This window comes from Dendropsophus ebraccatus, chromosome 3 (genome assembly GCF_027789765.1).
Source record: "Dendropsophus ebraccatus isolate aDenEbr1 chromosome 3, aDenEbr1.pat, whole genome shotgun sequence".
NCBI lineage: Eukaryota > Metazoa > Chordata > Amphibia > Anura > Hylidae > Dendropsophus > Dendropsophus ebraccatus.
In genome coordinates this window covers 12,116,420-12,140,463 of record NC_091456.1, presented here as the reverse complement: position 1 = coordinate 12,140,463, position 24,044 = coordinate 12,116,420, and the positions used below count along the sequence as shown (strand labels likewise).

The window sequence follows — 24,044 nt, the reverse complement described above, 5'->3', positions numbered from 1 at the left end:
GACCGCCCCATAATGACTCTATATACACTATATACAGACCAATATTACCGCTATAGACTGACCACTGTATAATAAATGACTCTATATACACTGTATACAGACCAATATTATGTGGCTGTCACCCTATGGCTGTACTATTGGTCTGTATATAGTGTATATATAGAGTCATTATGTAGCAGTCAATCTATGGCAGTAATAACTCTATATATACGCTATATACAGACCAATATTACCGCCATAGACTGACCACCACATAATAACTCTATATACACACTATATACAGACCAATATTACCGCCATAGATTGACCACTGCATAATGACTCTATATACAGACCAATATTATTGAAATAGGCTGACCCCTGTATAATGGCTCTATATACACTCTATATACAGACCAATATTACCGCCATAGAGTGACCACTGCATAATGACTCTATATACAGACCAAAATTACTGCCATAGACTGACCCCTGTATAATGACTCTATATACACACTATATACAGACCAACATTATGTGGCGATCACTCTATGGTTGTACTATTGGTCTGTATATAGTGTATATAGAGTCATTATGTGGTGGTCACTGTATGGCGGTAATATTGGTCTGTATATAGTGTCATTATGTGGTAGTCAATCTATGGCAGTAATGAGTGTATATATATATATATACGCTATATACAGACCAATATTAATGCCAAAGAGTGACCACTGCATAATGACACTATATACAGACCAATATTACCGCCATACAGTGACCACCACATAATGACTCTATATACACACTATATACAGACCAATAGTACAACCATAGAGTGACCACCACCTAAGGACTGAATACCACTTTATTTTTTTCTCAATAAAATACACCGTATTGCCTTAGTGATGTCATCATACACTATACATAGGAGCTGCAGCAATTACATAGGACTGATGAGGCCGGAGAATGGCTGCAGCTCCTATATACAGTATATTCACCTCAACACTTGGAGTCAGCAGTGCTTATACCCACACACCTATATATATATATATATATATATATATATATATATATATATATATATATATATATATATACACACACACACTCACACACCCATGAAAACACATTATACAGATACAAACCATCCAGTCCACACACTATACACATGACTTGTAACACACACTGCATTCATGCATTATACACCTACATTCATACACATTACACACTACATATACAGAATACTTACTCCCTCTAGCATGCTGGGTGTAGTGGTGCATCCCCCTCATGTTCCTTAGCAGCAGGCTGTCACCCTCCCCTGGCAGCCCTCTCCTCCATCGTCCCGACAGCTCCACACCAGAGGAGGAAGTCACGTGCAGTGAGAGGAGCTGGAGGGGGGGGAGGGGGAGCAGACACGGAGCCCAGCGTCCTGCAGCCTCTGCGTGACCCCTGATAGCAGCAGCCGGGGATCACTGCCAGACGCTGGAGGACGCTGTCTGTGCTCTCCTCTCCACAGGAACTGCGGTAGGGGGCCCCTGGGGGATGGGGGCCCTGGGCATTTGCCCTGCTTGCCCCCCCCTAACGCCGGCCATGGATAGGAGATAGATAGATAGATAGATAGATAGGAGATAGATAGACGATAGATAGATAGATACAGGGCCGGATTAAGGTTGGTGGAGGCCCCGGGCGACAATTTTGTTGGAGGCTGCCCCCCCCCCCCCCCCCAAAAAAAAAAATAACAATATCACGATCTATATAGATGTCAGCTTACTGTAGGCGACTTAACACAGATCCCTCCTTGCTCCTGGCTCAGCATCCTCCTCTGTTGTGCACGTGATGGTCACTAGAGGCTGCAGTGCAGAGGAAGATGCACAGCCCTAGAGACAGGTGCAGGAAGGGGTGAGTATCAGGGTGTGTTCTCACATTGTGTTTGTGTTAATAACGCAATGTGAGAACCCAGCACTTTCTGTGTGCTCTTAGCCACTGTGTTAGTGCCATTATACACAGCCTGATATCCTGGGTAAGCAGCGCCATTCTGCTAGATTGGCGCTCACTTACAGAGCATATGATAAGGCTGGATCAGCCATCAGTCGCACATCACTTTTTGACGTACCGATGCATGGCCGGTGGCCAATGATTTTTGCTAGCGAGAAGCAGTGATGGTATTATGGCTTAGAGCAATATAGCCGTGGTGTATGCATGGTGTGTACCCCGTCACGGCTGGCACCCCAGCACCGAATACTCAGCACCCAGTACTACTGAGCGGCATCCCCCGGCTTTCAGTAGTGCTGGGTACTGGGGTGCCGCTCTGCTTGATGCCCGCTCTTCTCATCAAACAGACGTGAAGGATGTCGGGGACGTCTTAGTTTGGGGTCCGCTTCTGTCCAGTATCTGACTGGGGTACCTGGGGCCCACCAGAGGAAATGATCCTTGGTGCCCACCAATATAGAACCAGTGAGACACGACAGGCCGCTGCTTTCCTGGATTCATCTGTATCTGTGACAAATCCTTCCTTAAAAACATTTTCAGTCAAAGTGAAACTCTCAGAACACCCTCCATTTATTCAGCTCTCAGGGTATGCTGGGAGTTGTAGTCTCTGAGAGGACAACCCTGTAATAAATCACTGTATGCAGAGTCTCCTGGTGGCTGCAATCTGTGGGTGACAACCATCAGCCCTGAAGGTCCAGCAATACATCTGTCCACACTGTCCTACAACTCCCAGCATATCCTGGGGGCTGCAAACTGTCAGTACATGCTGGGAGTTTTAGTGCCTGCAGCTGTTGTAGTTGGGTCCTATACACTGGAGGCTTAGTGGGAGATCAGAATACATATATCTGTGGGGGCTCAGTGTAGGGAAGTGACCCCAGAACATCACTAATAGGGGATAGGGGGAGATGTTATTAGTGATGTTCTGGGGTCACTTCCCTACACTGAGCCCCCACAGATCTATGTATACTTATATGCCACAAAGCATCCAGTGTATAATGCACCTAGGACCCAACTACAACAGCTGCAGGCACTACAACTCCCAGCATGTACTGACAGTCTGCAGCCCTCAGGATATGCTGGGAGTTGTAGTGCCTGCAGCTCTTGTAGTTGGGTCCTAGGTGCATTATACACTGGATGCTTTGTGGTATATAAGAATACATAGATCTGTGGGGGATCAGTGCAGGAACGTGACCCCAGAACAGCACTAATAGGGGATAGAACAAAAACATCTCCCCCTATCCCCTATTAGTGATGTTCTGGGGTCACTTCCCTGCACTGAGCCCCCACAAATCTATGTATTCTTATATACCACAAAGCATCCAGTGTATAATGCACCTAGGACCTAACTACAACAGCTGCAGGCACTACAACTCCCAGCATGTACTGACAGTCTGCAGCCCTCAGGATATGTTGGGAGTTGTAGTGCCTGCAGCTGTTGTAGTTGGATTCTAGTTTAAAAGTTTGCGCTAGTGTACTGTAGTGACCGCAGGGCTGTGTCAGTACACTACCGCAAACCATACACTGACCTATTTAGACCCCAATGGTACACAGGCTCTGCACACTATAGAAGTGATTACAGTGCAGTTACTAATGACTCACGGGTGACGTCTTCTCCGATTGCTGTCGCTCACTCTTTGCTTTCCTCTCCATCTGGCGCAGCCATCATGAAGACTTCTCCGAACACAACTCAACGTCAGAGGGGCGGGCTGGCTGGCAGGGAGAGAAGCTGGGGGGCAGGGAGAGAAGCTGGGGGGGGGCAGGGAGAGAAGCTGATGGGAGCAGGGGGATCAGCAGAGGGGCGGGCTGGCAGGGAGAGAAGCTGGGGGGCAGAGGGATCGGCAGAGGGGCGGGCTGGCAGGGAGAGAAGCTGGGGCAGGGAGAGAAGCTGGGGGGCAGGGGGATCACCGAGGGGCGGGCTGGCAGGGAGAGAAGCTGATGGGGGCAGGGGGAACGGCAGAGGGGCGGGCTGGCAGGGAGAGAAGCTGGGGGTAGGGGGATCAGCAGAGGGGCGGGCTGGCTGGCAGGGAGAGAAGCTTGGGGGCTAGGAGAGAAGGTGGGGGTGGGGGCTGGCAGGGAGAGAAGCTGGGGGACAAGGGAGAGAAGCTGATGGGGGCAGGGGATCGGCAGAGGGGCGGGCTGGCTGACAGGGAGAGAAGCTGGGGGACAAGGGAGAGAAGCTGATGGGGGCAGGGGATCGACAGAGGGGCGGGCTGGCTGGCAGGGAGAGAAGCTGGGGGGCAGGGGGATCGGCAGAGGGGTGGGCTGGCAGGGAGAGAAGCTGGGGGGCAGGGGGATCGGCCGAGGGGCAGGCTGGCAGGGAGAAAAGCTGGGGGGGCAGGGGGATCGGCAGAGGGGCGGACTGGCTGGCAGGGAGAGAAGCTGGGGGGCAGGGAGAGAAGCTGGGGGGTGGGCTGGCAGGGAGAGAAGGTGGGGGGCAGGGGGATTGGCCGAGGGGTGGGCTGGCAGGGAGAGAAGCTGGGGGGGCAGGGGGATCAGCAGAGGGGCGGGCTGGCTGGCAGGGAGAGAAGCTGGGGGGGCAGGGGGATCAGCAGAGGGGCAGGCTGGCTGGCAGGGAGAGAAGCTGGGGAGCAGGGAGAGAAGCTGGGGGGGCAGGGGGATCAGCAGAGGGGCAGGCTGGCTGGCAGGGAGAGAAGCTGGGGAGCAGGGAGAGAAGGTGGGGGGGGCAGGGGGATCAGCAGAGGGGCAGGCTGGCTGGCAGGGAGAGAAGCTGGGGAGCAGGGAGAGAAGGTGGGGGGGCAGGGGGATCAGCAGAGGGGCAGGCCGGCTGGCAGGGAGAGAAGATGGGGAGCAGGGAGAGACGGTGGGGGGCAGGGGGATTGGCCGAGGGGTGGGCTGGCAGGGAGAGAAGCTGGGGGGCAGGGAGAGAAGCTGGGGGGGCAGGGGGATCAGCAGAGGGGCGGGCTGGCTGGCAGGGAGAGAAGCTGGGGAGCAGGGAGAGAAGGTGGGGGGGCAGGCTGGCTGGCAGGGAGAGAAGCTGGGGAGCAGGGAGAGAAGGTGGGGGGCAGGGGGATCAGCAGAGGGGCAGGCCGGCTGGCAGGGAGAGAAGCTGGGGAGCAGGGAGAGAAGGTGGGGGGCAGGGGGATTGGCCGAGGGGTGGGCTGGCAGGGAGAGAAGCTGGGGAGCAGGGAGAGAAGGTGGGGGGCAGGGGGATTGGCCGAGGGGTGGGCTGGCAGGGAGAGAGGCTGGGGGGCAGGGGGATCGGCCGAGGGGCTGGAGGGGCGGGCTGGCAGGGAGAGAAGCTGGGGGAGCAGGAAGAGAAGCTGGGGGACAGGGGGATCAGCCGAGGGGTTGGAGGGGCAGGCTGGTCAGGCTCCGGATCCCCCCACCCCCGTTTACTTGCCGGCCAGGTGAGCTTCCAGCAGACAGCCTGTTGCACACAGGCACGGAAGCTCATCGCAGCAGCCCGCGGTGGCCGAACTTCCTGCTCGGCGCGATGACGTCACTGTGCGCCGCTGCCGAACAGGAAGTCCGGGCACTGCGGGCTGCTGCGGTGAGCTTCCGTGCCTGTGTGCAACAGGCTGTCTGCTGGAAGCTCACCTGGCCCCGAAGGTGACACCGCTAAGCCCCCCAACCGCCACCCCCCCCCCCCCGACCCCCCCGGCCGCAGACATTACCGGTGGGGGGCGGCAGAGGGGGGTTGAAGAAAAAAAAAAAGAAACAACCTGAACCCGGAACCCTGCTTCCGGGTTCGGGTTGGTGGGGGCCCCTTTGTGGTGGGGGCCCCTGGGCACGTGCCCCTTGTGCCCACTCTTTAATCCGGCCCTGCTACTACGTAACATCTCATCCCTGTTCAGCCAGTCAGTGACTGCAGTGGTGTCCTGCCTCAGTCACTGACTGGCTGAGCGGGCACGCTTAGCCCAGGTCGTGACGTTGCAGAAAGGAGAGGAGGTCTTAGAGCGGTGATGCAGCACTGTGGGGGCACCGGGATGGGTAAGTATACATTATTTATTACGTCTGCCCACCCTCCTGCCTGCACCCATTTGTTTGTTGTGGTCAGAGTTCCTCTTTTAGCAAAAAAAAAAAACATTCGGAAAACTGAAAGATTTTTATTTTCTCCGATTTCTCCTAAAGAGTGAATTGATATGTATTTCAACCTGAAATTATAAGAAAGTGTCCTGCAAAAACTAAACCAGAGCGCACTCTTAGAGTCGGACATTTGAAAAAGCCTTTTTTTTTTTTTTTTTCTTCAAAAGTGTCGGGGAGAAGGTGGCTAAACATAACAACATGCACCTACCTCCCGGCTCCAGCGCTGGGGTCCGCTGTCCCCCGCCCCCCAAACGCTTCCTGGTCTGAGTGGGGTCCTGCCTTGGCCACTGAGTGGCTGAGCGGGCCTGACATGTCACGACCCGGGTCCCCGCTCAGACCAGCAAGCGGCCGGGGGACTCGGAACCAAAGAGGAGGACAGCGGACTGGAGCCGGGGAGGTAAGTGCATGTTATGATTAGTCACCTTCTTCCCGTTTTTTTGGGTAAAAAACAAAAAATGGCCGACCGTGGATTTCCCCTTTAAATAGATATTTAATCTTTGCTAACATGCTTTATCTTTCTAAGTATCTTCACTTTGAAGCGTCTATAAAAACAGATGCCTTATGCAATCGCATTGTGACTGATGAGGTAAAAGATCACGGCGCCCTTGAGCCTACTTGGCACCGGCGTGTGGAAGTCCTGAGGCTGATTTGTTGTTGTTTTAAGTCACTGGGCAGATGGCCATGTACGCCGAGCCAACCCATGGAACCACACAGCACAGCCAGATGAGAAAATAAAAGTCTCCAAGTTGCTGTATATACACCGGTATACAGCCCTGGACGCAATCCTGGAAATGTTTACTTAATGCCAAGCTCCATGGCTTTGTAAAAATCACACATTTGATATGTTGAATGAATTCCTTTGGTCGGCGACTACTCTAGTCTTGGATGTTATTACCACCTAGTTCCACGGACCGTGCTACTTCTATAGTTTATTTCCCGGGGATTTCCTCGTGTTCATTCTTCTCTTTTTGACCAGGATATCCTTTTATTATGGAGTGCGTTAGATGTCTAACACGAAGCCGGGGATTATGGGAACATTGGCAGTCAAAGTTTTTGTTTAGACGGGTAAAAATGGATCCCAGCAAGTAATACGTTCCCAAGCTCCGGGGATGTTTGTTTAGAGTCTTTGGTCTGGAGACGGGACCTGTATTGATCTCACGGAAAGCGGAGACTTGCGGTGCGAGACTGTAATTCTGTAATCCTCCCTCACCTGCACGTAACACAATATTGAAGTTGTGCGACGTGTCTTGAATTATTGCGGAATGACGTTTACTTTTGGTTAAATACTGAAAAATATTAGTTTTAGTTGGTAAGAGGACGTCTCTGCCTTTCCAACACAACCAAATAAGACAGAAACCAAGCTAGATTTTAAGCCTCCCTCCTCCAGCGCCTAATTTTAAATGGTTTACGACTGCAAAGAGACATAAGCTATGCGGCAGCAGGTATAGACTTGTACACAGTCACTGCAAGAGGCGCATGTCCGGACGGCTTTACTAAGAGGCGTGCGCCAGTCTTAAAGGGATAGTTCACCCAATTTTTCTTTCTTTCAAATCAAATGGTCTCAGCAAGTGCCAGAGATTTGTAATTTACTTGTATTAAAAAATTCCAAATCTTCTAATACTTATCAGCTGCAGGATGTGGTGTATTCTTTCCCGTCTGGAGGGCAGGAGAGCATTTCTAAGGGGATTTTTATTGCTCTAGACAGTTCCTGACATGGACAGAAGTGTCAGCAGAGAGCACTGTGTCACACTGAAAAGAATACACCACTTCCTGCAGGACATACAGCAGCTGATAAGTACAGGACGACTTGAGATTTTTTAATAGAACTAAATTACAAATCTCTGGCATTTGCTGGGAACAGTTGATTTAAAGACTTTTTTTGTGAACTCCCCCTTTAATAAATGTCCCCCTATATCTCTTCTTTTTATTTCCTCCTTCATAGTGTTGATATGTCCCCCTTAATGAATGCAGCTTAGGGGAGCAACACACTGTTCTGTTTACTTTTGTGTAAACTGCATCATTGAGGACATAGTTTTTATTGTTTATTCACATATTGTGCATGTATATGCTAACTTCTTTGAAGGGGTTGTGTCATTAAAGTGTCACTGCTGTTATAACTTTGGAAATCTAAATCAGCAGTATATGTGATATAAAGCATGTTCGCAATTTACTTTCATTAATTTTTTTATTATGATGTAAAACAAAGCTATACTTACTGTATCCAGGCCCAGTCTCCTGAAGGCAGCTATATAACTATATACTTACTGTATCCAGGCCCAGTCTCCTGAAGGCAGCTATATAACAGCTATACTTACTGTATCCAGGCCCAGTCTCCTGAAGGCAGCTATATAACAGCTATACTTACTGTATCCAGGTCCAGTCTCCTGAAGACTGCTATATAACAGCTATACTTACTGTATCCAGGTCCAGTGTCCTGAAGGCTGCTATATAACAGCTATACTTACTGTATCCAGGTCCAGTGTCCTGAAGGCAGCTATATAACAGCTATACTTACTGTATCCAGGCCCAGTCTCCTGAAGGCAGCTATGTAACAACTATACTTACTATATCCAGGTCCAGTCTCCTGAAACTTTTTAGTCTTGTGCTAGTTAAAAAAATGAAACTAAACACAGGAAGTCCCAGTCATCTGGGCTGACAGAGAGCAGGCAGTGATTGATGGACATATTGAAACGTGACTCTCTGTACTGGCCGGAACTTCCTGAGTTTAGTCTATTTTTTTCAGCCAGCACAAGGCTGGAAAGTTTCAGGAGACTGGACCTGGCTAGAAGTAAGTATAGTTTTTTTTCTTATAAAGCATGAGAACTAAAGAAAAAAAAATAATGAATGTAAATTGCAAACTTTTTTTTTATCACATTTACTGTTGATTTAGATTTTGAAAGTTATAGCAACAGCGACACTTTAAGGAAACTAGGTCTAAACTAAAGCAAGGTGTACCTATCATTTCACTTGCATGGCAGGATACCTTGTCAGAACTCCAGCAGGTACGCTAGTTGCCTATGGTTATGACCCAGGAAGGTGGGCCAGGCATGCTTAATCCAACTACAATCTTCTGGAAGCACAGGCAGTTGGTCTCCACTGAGCCTGCAAGTAAGGGGGAGTGTGGGTGTGTGCACTTTTGGAGAAAATCGGCTCAAAAAACGAAATAAAACGATTTCTATTGACTGCTATCATGGCTAATGGTGTTGGTAATGGCTTGTTAATGTCTCCCTTCTTTTGTACAGGGTACACCTTTGAAGTATGACAGTGGTTCTTCAGTGAGTGCCAAGAAGCATGATGTGCGATCCATTATTGGTAGCACAGGTAGACCATACCACCCGTTGCATCCCATGGAGGTCTTACAGGACCCAAGGACTATGGAGCGAGTATATGATGAGATGATGCTCAAAAGTCGGCCGAGCTCTGGTTCAATAACTAGAGGAGCTCCTGTAATTGTCCCTGACCCTGGGAAGCCCAGGCATAGTCCACTCTCCTATGAGGATCACCAGTTGTCCCATGGAGCATCGTACAGCAGCCATCTGAATAGAGGATCTCCTGTGACTACAAGAGAGTGTGCACAGAGGAGCCATGAAGGTAGGGATATTATATATTGTAGGCTGTTTTATTTGCATTTACATATAAGCTGATATTCCTCTCAATATGTTGGCGCTATCATTTTAATTATATATTAGAGCAAGTTTGAGGGCGTCTGATCAGCTACAGTAGGTCTCCGTCATATTAAAGGAAAGCTAGTCCTCCGCTCATAATAAAGGAAAGCTAGTCCTCTGCTTATAATAAAGGAAAGCTAGTCCTCTACTTATAATAAAGGAAAGCTAGTCCTCCGCTCATAATAAAGGAAAACTAGTCCTCTGCTTATAATAAAGGAAAGCTAGTCCTCCGCTCATAATAAAGGAAAGCTAGTCCTCTGCTCATATTAAAGGAAAACTAGTCCCCTGCTTATAATAAAGGAAAGCTAGTCCTCTGCTCATAATAAAGGAAAGCTAGTCCTCTACTTATAATAAAGGAAAGCTAGTCCTCTACTTATAATAAAGGAAAGCTAGTCCTCTACTTATAATAAAGGAAAGCTAGTCCTCCGCTCATAATAAAGGAAAGCTAGTCCTCCGCTCATAATAAAGGAAAGCTAGTCCTCTACTTACTGTATAATAAAGGAACGATAGTCCTCTACTCATATTAAAGGAAAGCTAGTCCTCCGCTCATAATAAAGGAAAGCTAGTCCTCCGCTCATAATAAAGGAAAGCTAGTCCTCTACTTATAATAAAGGAAAGCTAGTCCTCTGCTTATAATAAAGGAAAACTAGTCCTCTGCTTATAATAAAGGAAAGCTAGTCCTCCGCTCATAATAAAGGAACGGTAGTCCTCCGCTCTGAATAAGGAAAGCTAGTCCTCCACTCATAATAAAGGAATGGTAGTCCTCCACTCATAATAAAGGAACGGTAGTCCTCCACTCATAATAAAGGAACGGTAGTCCTCCGCTCTGAATAAGGAAAGCTAGTCCTCCGCTCATAATAAAGGAAAGCTAGTCCTCCACTCATAATAAAGGAAAGCTAGTCCTCCACTCATAATAAAGGAACGGTAGTCCTCCACTCATAATAAAGGAACGGTAGTCCTCCGCTCTGAATAAGGAAAGCTAGTCCTCCACTCATAATAAAGGAACGGTAGTCCTCCACTCATAATAAAGGAACGGTAGTCCTCCGCTCATAATAAAGGAAAGCTAGTCCTCCGCTCATAATAAGCAGTGATTTGAAATGTCCTTGCCACATGCTGTCCAGGCATGATGGGAGTTGTAGTTTTGCAACAGCTGGAGAGCCAAGGTTTCCATTTCCCCGTTGTTATGGAATAATACATCTGACTTTAGATGAACCATTTGGCTTTGTATAAAGCGTCTCTCTGTATATTGTGTATTGATGTCCGTCTTTTTTTTAATGTGTTATCTGCAGGAGGTATCAGTTCTGGAAAACCTGTGACCCAGGAGAGGAAGAGCACCCCTAATCCCAGAGAAATCTCAAGCTCCAAGTCCCCTCACACCACAGTCCCCGACCACCTCCACGCCATGTCCCCCTATGAGCACTTATTCCGTGGAGTCAGCCCTGCCGAGTTGTATAGGAGTCACATACCCTTAGCCTTTGACCCTGCAGCTATTTCTAGAGGAATCCCGCTGGAAGCAGGTAGAGACCGAGCCGTACATTATCTCTCTATGACATCTCTTTTCCTTTTGTGTTGGCAAACAAGACATTTCTACAGTTCCATATTGAGGTTAATAATTTTTACATTAGATAAGTACACTGTACATAAGGGATGAGCAGAGGGAGACCCCTGTAATATTGGAGAGAGAGAGAGACCACCTATCTTTTCAGTCTCCTTCCCCCAGTTCTAAGCAGCTATTTTCTGCTGAAGACACAGAAAACTGTATGTGAGCTGTTCACTCTGTCCGCTCTGAACTCCCTTCTCTCTTCCGAGATGGCCCGCATAAACAATGTCCGTGCCCGGCTGTCTCTGCACTCTGTGATGCTGGTAGAAATAATCTGAGGTCAAGTTACTGGTGACCTCACTGTGATTTACCCTCCTGGCGTCACAGAGTGCAGAGACAGACGGCCAGGTGGACTGTTTACATGGAAGGGAGGGTGTGGGAGACAGAGAGAACAGCTCACACACAGTTTTCAGTGTCTCCAGCAGATCTGGGGGAGGGAGACTGCAAAGTTAATAACAAGTATGGAAGGAATTCTTAGTCTAGGGGATGATTCAGCATGTATTTTACATAATCGGAATACCCCTTTAGTATAAGTGGTATTTATGAAAATCTCTATTGCATACACTCCAGTGTTCTTTAGCTGAGGGTATAGGGATATATTGTCATCGTTCATTGTCTTTTTTCATAAATAAATAGTTTATTTGTCCCTTTCTATTGTCTTTACAGCCGCCTACTACTTGCCTAGACATTTGGCTCCAAATCCAGCATACCCCCACCTCTATCCACCATACCTCATCCGTGGGTATCCAGACACCGCTGCCATGGAGAACCGCCAGACCATCATCAATGACTACATCACTTCCCAGCATATGCATCACAATCCATCAACTGCAATGGCGCAGAGGGCTGAAATGCTACGTGGGCTCCAACCAAGGGACCCGGCTCTGGCTCTCAACTACACAGCAGGTCCTCGAAGTATGCACTGAGTGTCTGTCCCTTAGATTTGTGTCCATAGTAGAACTATTTCAAAACAGTCCCTTCAATTTTTAACTCCTATTCCTCCTACTTTTTTAAAGATGGACAGGAGATAAACAGACAAACTAATCCTCATTATTTGTATGCACTTAAAGGGTTTATCCAGCGCTACAAAGACATGGATGCTTTCTTCCAGAGACAGCACCACTCTTGTCTCCAGTTTGGGTACAGGTTATTTAATTCGGTTCCATTGAAGTGAACAGAGCTTAATTGCAAACCGCACCTGAACTGGAGACAAGAGTAGTGCTGTCTCTGGAAGAAAGCGGCCATGTTTTTGTAGTGCTGGATAACCCCTTTAATCTATATGTATTCACATTGGTCCTTGTCCCCAGAGGAGCTTGCTGTCTGATTTCCATTCTTCTTAGCTAGAATGCAGACATGCTTCAGAGAACGGCCGCTGTTGTGCTCCACTCTGCATGACCTTGATATTACATTGTAGTCCGTTCATATGTAGTTATAATATGGCCAGGGGGCTCCGATACAGAAGCTTGTTGAATGCTGAATGTTTACAGTATACAGTGAAACCTTGGATTACAAGTAACTTGGTTTAAGAGAATTGTAAAAAGCTAATAACTTTTTAAAATTGGAACTCTATACAAGATTTCCTAAAGGGGTTGTTCACAAAAATTTTTTTTTTTTTAGATTTGTAATTTACTTCTATTAAAAAAAAACAAAAAAACAAAAAAAAAAACACCTGTCTTCCAGTACTTATCAGTTGCTGTATGTCCTGCAGGAAGTGGTGTATTCTTTCCAACCTGACACAGTGCTCTCTGCTGCCACCTCTGTCCATGTCAGGAAATGTCCAGAGCAGTAGCATATCCCCATAGAAAACCCTCTCCTGTGCTCCAGACTGGAAAGAATACACCACTTCCCGCAGGACATACAGCAGCTGATAAATACTGGAAGACTTGAGATTTTTTTTATAGAAGGAAATTTCAGATTTCTGGCTCCCGTTGATTTGAACGATTTTTTTTTTTGTGAACCACCCCTTTAATATGACCCTCCTGTGTTCCCATCACACTACGTAAAAGTACGGCCGTAGTTGCCATCGTCATGGGAAGCTCTGATGCGGGCGCGCGCTGATGCGCCAGCATCAGAGCTCTGTGGCCAGAAAGATCACCTGACCGATACCTAGGTACCGGCCAAGATGATCTGGGCCTGGGTCACAGAACGGCTGGCCCCTTATGTTGTGTGAACATAGCCTGATACTTTACAGGGTACAAAGCCCCTCATTTTAACCCACTGCTATCTGATCAATTCTAATCAGTCGCCTGCCGGCTCTCCCCAGCACAAATCCGGCACAAATACAAACAGATACCAGCACCAGCAGGTTTGCAGCCACCTGGGGAGTTGTGTGCGGTGGGAGGGTTAAAGGAGAAGTCTAGCAAAATTTTTTATAAAAGTACTGCATTGCCCCCAAAAAGTTATACAAATCACCAATATACAGTTATTACAGGAAATGCTTATAAAGTGCTTTTTCCCTGCACTTACTACTGCATCAAGGCTTCACTTCCTGGATAACATGGTGATGTCACTTCCTGGATAACATGGTGATGTCACTTCCTGGATAACATGGTGACTTCACTTCCTGGATAACATGGTGATGTCATGACCCGACTCCCAGAGCTGTGCGGGCTGTGGCTGCTGGAGAGGATGATGGCAAGGGCACTGGAGGGACACTGAGCATCCCTCTGCCATCATCCTCTCCAGCAGCCACAGCCCGCACAGCTCTGGGAGTCGGGTCGTGACATTACCATGTTATCCAGGAAGTGACATCACCAGGTTATCCAGGAAGTGACATCACCATGTTATCCAGGAAGTGACATCACCATGTTATCCAGGAAGTGACATCACCATGTTATCCAGGAAGTGACATCACCATGTTTATCCAGGAAGTGACATCACCATGTGATCCAGGAAGTGAAGCCTTGATGCAGTAGTAAGTGCAGGGAAAAAAGCACTTTATAAGCATTTCCCGTAATAAGTGTATATTGGGTATTTGTATAACTTTTGGGGGGCAATACAATACTTTAATAAAAATTTTTGCTGGACTTCTCCTTTAAGGGGTGCGTTCACACGTACAGGATCTGCAGCAGATTTGATGGCGCAGTCAATGCAAAGTAACTCTGAGCCATCAATTCTGCTGCAGATCTTGTACGTGTGAACGCACCCTAACTGATTATCTCCTCCTTTATTGATATAGAACACCTTGGGGGAGATTTATCAAACATGGTGTAAAGTGAAACTGTCTCAGTTGCCCCTAGCAACCAATCAGATTCCACCTTTCATTCCTCACAGAATTCTGATTGGTTGCTAGGGGCAACTGGGCCAGTTTCACTTTTCACCATGTTTGATAAATCCTGCCCCTTTTTTTGGGGTTCCCTTTGTTTTAATTATTTCTTATAGGAAAATTTGCTTTGATATACGAGCGATTTGGATTACAACAGGCTCCTGGAATGAATTATACTCGTAATACAAGGTTTTACTGTGTTCTCTACATAATATTCATATTAGATATTGTTAATAAAAATGTGGTAATAGTAATAACAATGATATGGACACTATGCACTGTGAATTTCCCTCCTGGTTTCGGTCAGGCTTTCCTGTACATTTGAATAGTGGATGGGGACTGTCAGAAGTCTTTTGGATTCTTTTCTGTCACAGCAGTTATAAACAGAAGCCATGATGTACCAAAATACAATTTAATGCAGGGGTAGGGAACCTTGGCTCTCCAGCTGTGGCAAAACTACAACTCCCATCATGCCCGGACAGCCAAAGCTAAAGCTTTGGCTGTCCGAGCATGATGGGAGTTGTAGTTTTGCAACAGCTGGAGGGCCAAAGGTTCCTGACCCCTGATGTAATGCATGTTTGCACATAGGCTAACTATTAACTATTACAGGTCTAGGTGAGATGGAGAAAGTAGATATACTGTATAAGGTTTTTATGTTATGTAACTCATCTCCCCTGTCTTATTTCGCTGCTCACAGGAATCATAGACCTGTCTCAAGTGCCACATCTACCTGTCCTCATACCTCAGTCTTCAGCCTCACCTGCTGCCACAATGGACCGCATTACTTACATCTCTGGCGGGCCGCAAACATTCAGCAACAGACTAAGCAGCTCCCCACTTTCCCCAGGTACCAACAACCTGTTCTTGAATCTAACTCTTGGGAAGATTCAATTGTGGTTTTTTTTTTACCCCAATTTTCCTCCATTCAACAATAATAAATGTATTCTGTAATGTTTGGTGGTTGACATTCGTCACTATTAAAGGGGTACTCCGACAGTTTTTTTTTTTTTTTTTTTTGTTTACAATCAGCCGATGTCAGAAAGTTATATAGGTTTTTAATTTACTTCTATTTAAAGATCTCCAGTGTTCCAGTACTTAACAGCTGCTGTATGTCCTGCAGGAAGTGGTGTATTCTCTAGACTGACACAGTCCTCTCTGCTGCCACCTCTGTCCATGTCAGGAACTGTCCAGAGAAGCAGCAAAAAACCTTAGAAAACCTCTCCTGCTCTGGACAGTTCCTGACATGGACAGAGGTGGCAGCAGAGAGCACTGTGTCAGACTGGAAAGAATACACTTTTTCCTGCAGGACATATCGTACTGGAAGACTGGAGATTTTTGAATAGATGTAAATTAAAAATCTGTATAACTTTCTGGCACCAGTTGATTTGAAAGAAAAAACATTTCACTGGAGTTCCCCTTTAAGTGCTTAGACTGGTTTAACATTACGATTTGCACTTACGCTCCACAACATTATTGTCATCCTGTCAAAATGGGGTGCTGACTTTTACATATTGATACCACTCCATTCACATTAATGGCACAAATGTAGTCAAGTAATGATTAAAGGGGTTGTCCAGCTAAAATCTTTTTCTTTCAAATCAACTGGTGTCAGAAAGACATATAGATTTGTAATTTACTTCTATTAATAAATATCAAATATCTATTAATAAATTACAAATCTATATAACTTTCTGACACCAGTTGATTTGAAAGAAAAAGATTTTCGCTGGATAACCCCTTTAAGTCTGGGCCACGTATACATGTTTTGAACAGGAGTGAAAAGCATGGCCTGCTTAGTAAATACCCATATAATGGCAGAAAGTGGTCCAAGCATCATAGCCAGACACCACGTTCAGGCCTTTAAAGTGAATAGGGCGGTGCAAGTTTAAGCACAAATACAACATCATCATTTGCTATCAGTGAGCCGCCATTGTTTCTATACTCCTTACATACATATGTATACAGCATATATATATATATTTATATATATATAATACAATGAATGTTGTGGTTACAGCAACAACCACACACATGACCAAGCAGACCTCATCAACCTCGGAGCGGGAAAGAGAGAGGGAGAAATCTGTGCTTACAACCACGGTGGAGCATGCGCCCATATGGAGGCCAGGTGAGGAATATTCGATGCAATCATTTTCTAAATTTTCCAAGGAGAATGATGTGTAATGTACAATGTACTTTACCTCTGACGTTTTTCTTTCTCTTGCAGGCACAGAGCAAAGTAGTGGCCGCTTGTCAGCTCAGAGCCACAGCCACCAACATTCCCCAGCATCGCCGCGAACATCGCATGAGAATATCCAACAACGCCCCAGTGTCCTTCAAAACACTGGCATGAAAAACCTCATGACAAGTGCGGAGAGTGCCACCGTATTACGGTAACTATTTTATGCATTTCTATAATTAAAATGTGTCTTTACAGGGTAACTCCATTTTTTTTTATAATCAACTGGTACCAGCAAGTTGGACAGATTTGTAATTTACTTCTATTTAAAAAATTTCAAGTCTTCCAGGACTTATCAGCTGCTGGATGCCCTGCAGGAAGTAGTGTATTTTCAGTCCGACACAGTGCTCTCTGCTGCCACCTCTGTCCATGTCATTAACTGTTCAGGGCAGGAGAGGTTTTCTTTGAAGATTAGCTACTGCTCTGGACAGAGGTGGTAGCAGAGAGCACTGTGTCAGACTGGAGAGAATACACCACTTCCTGCAGGATATACAGTAGCTTATGAGTACTGGAAGACTAGAGGTTTTTAACCCCTAGACCACCCAAAGTGTGCCTGTACGTCCTGGCGTCACTAGGGGAGTTCAGAGGGGGGCCGCGGTCCCGAGTGCTTTATGCAGCCCGGGACCGCAGATATTTTTTGTGCTTTTTTTTTCAATTTCACCACACATATAATTTTTTTCTGGTTTCACAGTGTACTTTATGCAAAAATTCAGCCTGTCATTGCTAAGTACAATTAGTGGCACAAAAAATAAGGGCTCATGTTGGTTTCTAGGTGAAAAAAATGCAACTACTATGGCCTTGTAAGCACAAAGAGGAAAAATCAAAAACGAAAAAATTGAAATCGGCCCGGTCCTCTAAGGGTTAAATAGAAGTAAATTACAAATCTATATATGTTTCTGACACCAGTTGATTTGAAAGGAAAAAAAATCATCAGAGTCCCCCTTTAAGGGTTATACTAGGATAATAATAACTTCTTTGATCTGAATAGGACATCCTCCAGCTCTTCGCCCATTCGGTCCTCACAATTATCCACATCCTCTCAGCGCTCAGCAAGTGAACGGGAAAGCTTTCAGCCTGCTGACAACTCCATGGTACAGAAGGATTTTGCAAGGTCACGAGAAGCCAAAATGGAGCGTCCAAGGACTGAAAGCGTATACAACTCCAAGATGTCGTCAGCAGGCCTCGAACAGACGTCGCCCATTAAGAACATGGAGTCCAGGCCTCATTCTTCAGCTGTGGCCAATTCAGTTCATCAATATAACAACGGACAGGGGAAAAACCAAGCTCACCAGCCCCTGGACCAGACAGCAGTGCCAGCCAGTGAGCAGCACAATAGAGACAAGACCCCAAATAAACCCTTTTCCATGCAGGAACAGGAGCTCCGATCACTCGGTAAGACCACCATGACCGCGGCCAACTTCATAGACGCCATTATCATGCGTCAAATTTCTTGTGATAACGGGAAGCGAGAAAGAGCCTCGCTAAATATCGACGCCAGTAGTGATGGTAAGACCTATGGGAGCAGGTAGTTCAAAGCTTGTAGCTCTTTTATATATATATATATATTATATATATATTATTTTTCCATTTTGTTTTAATGCACGTTTCGGTGATTGGCTTTTTCAGCTTCCCAGTTTTTTTTTGTTTTTTTTTTTTTTTTTTTTTCTGTTTTATTTCATAAATCATTTGTCTGAATATTTTTTTCCATTACTTTAAATTTTCTGATTAGATATATATTTTTTGTTAGGAATATATATATACTTTTTTTTAGTGGTCCGATTTGTGCTTGGCTTGCCTTGTTGGATGTTTTAATTTGAGAGGCTTTATACGACAGCTGAACCTAAAACCATCGCTGCTGCAATGAGGTGTCTTCTAGTCCAGCTTGTCTTGGGTTCATTTACATTATAAGTCTACATTATAGCTCTGAACTTTGGCGCACAATATGTAAATAATTTTGCAGATATTTTTCCCTTCCAGCATAGTGTTACAAGGCTTAGTAAAAGTGAGGGCATCAGCTAGTGGTTAGATAGGGCTCGGTTCTATTTATCTGGAGCTGCATGCCATTACCCAGCTACAATCCAATACTTAGTAACCTCATGGTTGACAAAAAGGCAAAACAAATTTCTTAAGGGTGCGTTCACACGTACAGGATCTGCAGCAGATTTGATGGCCCAGAATTGATCTGCTTTGAATCTGCAGCTTCAAATCTGCGCCATAGAATCTGCTGCAGATCCTGTACGTGTGAACGCACCCTAGGGCTATGTTCACACAACGTAAGAGACCGGCCGTTCCGTGACCCGTCCGGAAAGCTGATCTCTGAAAAGATCATCCCAGCCGGTACTGCAGCACCGGCCAGATGATCTTTGGCGCCGCTGAGTTCTGATGCGGGCGCATCCATGCACGCCCGCATCAGAACTCCCCACAGCGGCCGGAGCCGCTCGCTCCATAGTGTGCACTGATATGGTTTTCTGCACCCGCTATTCACTGAATAGCGGCCACTAAAAACTGACATGTCAGTTGTTTGCGACGCCGCTAGGGATCCTGGCCGGATCATAAACTATGTGTATGCGCTCCGGCCGGGATCCCATAGAAGGCAAGGTAACGTATATTTTTGTAATAATCACGGCCGTTGTACAACACCCGTGGGTTTACGAAAGTATAAGTTGTGGGAACATAGCCTAAGGTTACGTTCACACGTACAGGATTTGCAGCAGATTTGAGTTTGCAGATTTGCTTTGAATCTAATGTGGGTCATCAAATCTGCTGCGGATCTGCTGCAGATGCTGTACGTGTGAACACACCCTAAAGGGGCATTACCCTCTCAACTAATGTAGTTAGAATATATATATATATATATATGTGTATATATATGTATGATAAATATTTATGTAAATACTTTCATTTTTGCAAACTGAGGCTGGGTTCTCACTACGTTTTTGCAATCCGTTTTTTACCCAGTGGGCATTAGTGTGCATCCGCTTTGATCCATTTTTCCATTGACTTCCATTATAAAAAAAATTAACAAGGATCAAAACGCATCCTTTTTTTTTTTAACATACACAAAAATAAGGTCAAGTACGTTGTGTATTTAAAAAAAAAAAAGATGCGTTTTGATCCTCAATGGAAAACGGATGCACACAATTGCCATCTGTTTTTGCAATCCGTTTTTTTTATCGCTTTTTTTTGTGCAGAAAAAATGTAGTGTGAACCAAGCCCTACCTCTTTCCCTGGACATGCTGCTCTTTTCACCGAGTTGTTGTTCTTTGACTAGGTAAGGCTGGGTTTACACTCTGTTTTTGCAATCCCTTTTTTTTTATCCCTTTTTCCCCTCCCCCCAAAAAAAGGATAAAAAATGGATGAAAAAACTGACGCATTTGTGTGCATCCCTTTTGATCCGTTTTTTCCCTTTGACTTCCATTATTAAAAAAAAGGATCAATAAACAGATCAAAGCGCGTCCATTTTTACGCAGAAATGTAGTCGACCATCAGTATTTCATCATTTTTTTTATTTTTATATAACGGATGAAAAAACAGATAGCAAAAACACAGTGTGAACCCACCCTTTCTGACAAACACTCTGCTTTAAAAATAATGGTCTGGTGGCCTGGCTGGTATATGTATTTGAATGTATGTCAACCCGACCACTGCTTGTAAAGCAGAGTGTTGGTCGGTAACCATGTCAGTGAGCTGAGAACACAGGAGAAGAAGCTAAATGAAGGTATTTTCAGAAATATTTATCTTGATGTTCTCTACAAATGAAAAAGTGATACTGTCACCTCCCCCCTACTCTATATGAAGTTCTCTGCACCATCCACAAGCTTAGATGCAGCACATTTGAGATATACTTGTATGAAACTTGTCAGGGTCTTTTTCTTTCTGCTTAAAAATTGCTCAATTTCTTTGGTGGACAGTGTCATCTAGGTGGAGCTTCATGACTGTTGGGCCACGCTTAGTTGACACTGTTAACCAATTAAATGAAGCAAGAGTAAGGGGGTGACCGTATAAAGTGTCACTGTCTTTTTCTTTTTCTTTTTTTTTGCAGAAATCAATAGTCCAGGCGATTTTAAGAAACTTTGTAATTGGGTTTATTAGACAAAAATGCCATTATCTGCATTCAGAAAGTCTTTTCCCAGGTCCCTCCCCCCTCTCTCTCATTCACTGCTCATTATCAGGAAATCTCGACTCTCTTACATCAGTTGAGCCCTGTCTGTTCTATGGAGGGGGGAGGAGGGAGATTAGTCACCAGCAGAGAACAAAGGATTACATAGAGGGAGCTGTGTCAAAGCTGCTATTCAGAGGTCAGAGAGGTCAGTGCTGACTTCAGAGGAGATAGCCCGGTGATGTAGCTGTAAATTAACCCTTTGTTGTCTTGTTTTGCTGCCTCATCTCCCTCTACCCCTCCCCTCTCCATAAGAGAACCATGAAGACAGGGGGTAGAGCTTCAAATTTTTCAGCTTATAAACCCAATTACAAAGCTTCTTAAAATCGCCTGTACTTTTAATTACTGCAAAAAAAAAATTAAACGACAGTGACACTTTAAAGTTTTTGAAAACAGTGGGACCGATAAAGAAAAGAAGACCATTTGCACAAAACCTCCTGGAACAGCTGCGATATCATCTGTCCGCCTGGAAGTTCAGGTCTCCCTATATATGAAAATGCAATGAGACCATAATGCTTGCGACTCCTATTCTGATCCGATAGGGGTTGTGCACATTAAGGTCTCATTGCGTCTTCTTATCCAAAACCTAAACTGACCCCAAAGAGAGGAACTTGCTGCTGCTCCGGGAGTGGCCGCACGGTCAGGTACATTCTAAGCATTATTAGTCCTAGGCCGGGACCAGACAAAATCACTGAGCACAACACTCATCGCCCCCACTCAGTAGCAATGCACATACAGTACAGTCCATTTTCTCTTTTTTGGCAGCTATCTTGTTTCCCCATGAACAGTATGGAAAGTGCATGCAGGGTGCTGTTTTAGTGACGGCCAATAAGGTAGCCCAGCTGTTTCATTAACAAAGCACAAAAGTTCAGCTAAAGTGCAGCCGCTCCTATGTCCTGAAGATCCCAGGAGAAGCTGCAACGTTTGGCGATTCCGTCGCCTTGCGAGGATTAGTTTCTCTCCTATTTATGCAGATGGTGGGTCTGACTGCAGGCAGATTGCGGTCACCACGGGGTGGCTTGGCTTGGTGGCGTGTCCTCACTGTGACATTTTCAGCTCTACTCAACAGCTTATAGTCATGCCAAGCAGACCTCTACATTGCTTGCTATGTGGTTCCGAGATTTTTTTTAGTCTGGGTTGTGGATATAAACAGCTGTGCAAAATGTACACTTTGTATGCGTACTGCCGTCCCGTTATCTGGAACAATGAAAAACAGAGAAAAACTAACACTCCGTAACCAAAGTGAAAATTGTCTGTGTGCTGTATATTTCTAACATGGAGGGTAAATAGAGCATCCTCTCCAAAATCATCCGAATATGCGAATGACCAGAGACGGAAGAAGATCCTACCAATGGTCCGTGGCACATGGGGCGGCTCCAGACTCTTCCAGCTGTTTTTATTTTTTTAAATTTTTTATTTTCACCAATTTGTCAAACAATACACTGTATTTGCCGACGCCACAAAAGTAATAGACAGAAGCCATGCAGCCCATATAACTTGTATAAATAATAATAGTCAACTCAGAAAGCACAAAATACATTTAGTAAACTAAATACATCAAATCAATCAACAGCAAGAAAATAAATAGAATAAGTAAAAAAAAAACATAGGAAAAGAGATGAATAAGAGAAAAAAGAAAGAGAGAGAAAAAGGAGGGAGGAGTATTATGATTTCAGTCTTAGCAGCCATCTCCCATCCTTAAAGCGGTACAGGCATTCCTATGACTATCCCACTCAAATATAACTTTTGATATGTTGCTGCCCATGGTGAGACTAACAATTCCTTCCATACTTGTTATTATGTATTCCGTCTCCTTCTCCCAGTTCTGAGCTGCTGCTTTCTGCTGAAAACACAAAAATCTGTGTGTGAGCTTTTCTATCTGTCTCTCTCTCCCCCCTCCCCATCCCTTCTGGGACAGCTGATGTAAACAAGTCCCTGGCAGGCTTTTATCTGCAACATTGTAGCAACTTTGTAATGCTGGCAGGGATAATCCCAGTGAGTTCATTAGCAACTTGACCTCAGAATAACCCTCCCAGCATTACAAAGAAGCTATAATGTTGCAGATAAAGCCTGCCAGTGACCTATTTACACCAGCAGGGGGAAACAGAGAAAAAAGCTCCAACGAAGATTTTTGTGTTTTTAGCAGAAAGCAGCAGCTCAGAACTGGAGGAAGGAGACTGAATAGATAATAACAAGTATGGAATGAATTGTTAGTCTCATCATGGGCAGCAACATATGGAAAGTTATGTTTGAGTGGAATACCCCTTTGACATAGTTGAAGGCTGCCGAGGATTTCGAGATCTTTATAGTTTCTTGGAATTGCACCCTCAAGACTAAAGTATTTTAATAAATGATCAGGATTAGTTTGTATACTCCATGTAAGATCCTCCTTGTACATTAGGTCGTTGACCTTCATAATACAGAGAGTAGTTGGAGGTGGATCTTGTTTTTTTCCAAAATCACTTTGCTTGATACTTGTTAAAAGTTGCCGGAACCCCTTACTAGGCCTTATGGTATCCAAACTCTCCCAATGAAAAAAGGGACATTGCTGCTTATGGTAACTACAGATCGGCCTTCATCTCCTCAATTATATAGAAAAAAATAAGCATAGATAACAATCCTTTTAATCCCAAAGACTTTTTGTTTAGTAAATAGGTTTTAAAGCAGAATGATCCATGTGTCTGGTTTTTGCCATTTTTGTGTCACACACCATTAGTATTAGACGGACCAATCTGTCAGGTCAGTTCTCGCTTGCTCCTTGTTCCCCGCTCACTGTCAGTGCTATTACACGAGCAGACATCGAGTAGGGAGGAGCTGGAGGGGCTGCCTAGACTATCTTTAAAGTGTCACTGTTGTTTAATTTTTTTTTTCAGAAATCAATAGTACAGGCGATTTAAAGAAACTTTGTTATTGGGTGTGTTAGCCGAAAAATGCATTTTTATCATGAAAAAGAAGTTTAAAGCTCTGCCCCCCCCCCCCCTGTCTTCATTGTTCTCTATGGAGAGGGGGGGGGGGAGGGAGATAAGGCACCAAAACAGGACAACAAAGAGTTAATTTACAGCTACATCACCGGGCTATCTCCTCTGAAGTCAGCACTGACT

General features: G+C 45.3%; 1 protein-coding gene across 17 annotated transcripts in view; it reads left to right on the top strand.

Moving 5' to 3' along the window:
* The window catches only part of NCOR2 (nuclear receptor corepressor 2), a 344,534-nt gene that overhangs the window by 298,035 nt on the left and 22,455 nt on the right, over positions 1-24,044 (top strand). For 11 of the 17 annotated variants that reach the window (XM_069960954.1, XM_069960953.1, XM_069960943.1 and 8 more), the window contains exons 32-38: positions 9,258-9,606; positions 10,970-11,197; positions 11,947-12,195; positions 15,243-15,392; positions 16,563-16,673; positions 16,773-16,938; positions 17,773-18,176. In XM_069960954.1, the coding sequence (XP_069817055.1) occupies positions 9,258-9,606; positions 10,970-11,197; positions 11,947-12,195; positions 15,243-15,392; positions 16,563-16,673; positions 16,773-16,938; positions 17,773-18,176 (1,657 nt within the window). Of the gene's footprint in view, positions 1-9,257; positions 9,607-10,969; positions 11,198-11,946; positions 12,196-15,242; positions 15,393-16,562; positions 16,674-16,772; positions 16,939-17,772; positions 18,291-24,044 lie in introns of all 17 variants that reach the window. The other 6 variants (XM_069960952.1, XM_069960940.1, XM_069960939.1 and 3 more) reach the window with 2 other exon arrangements.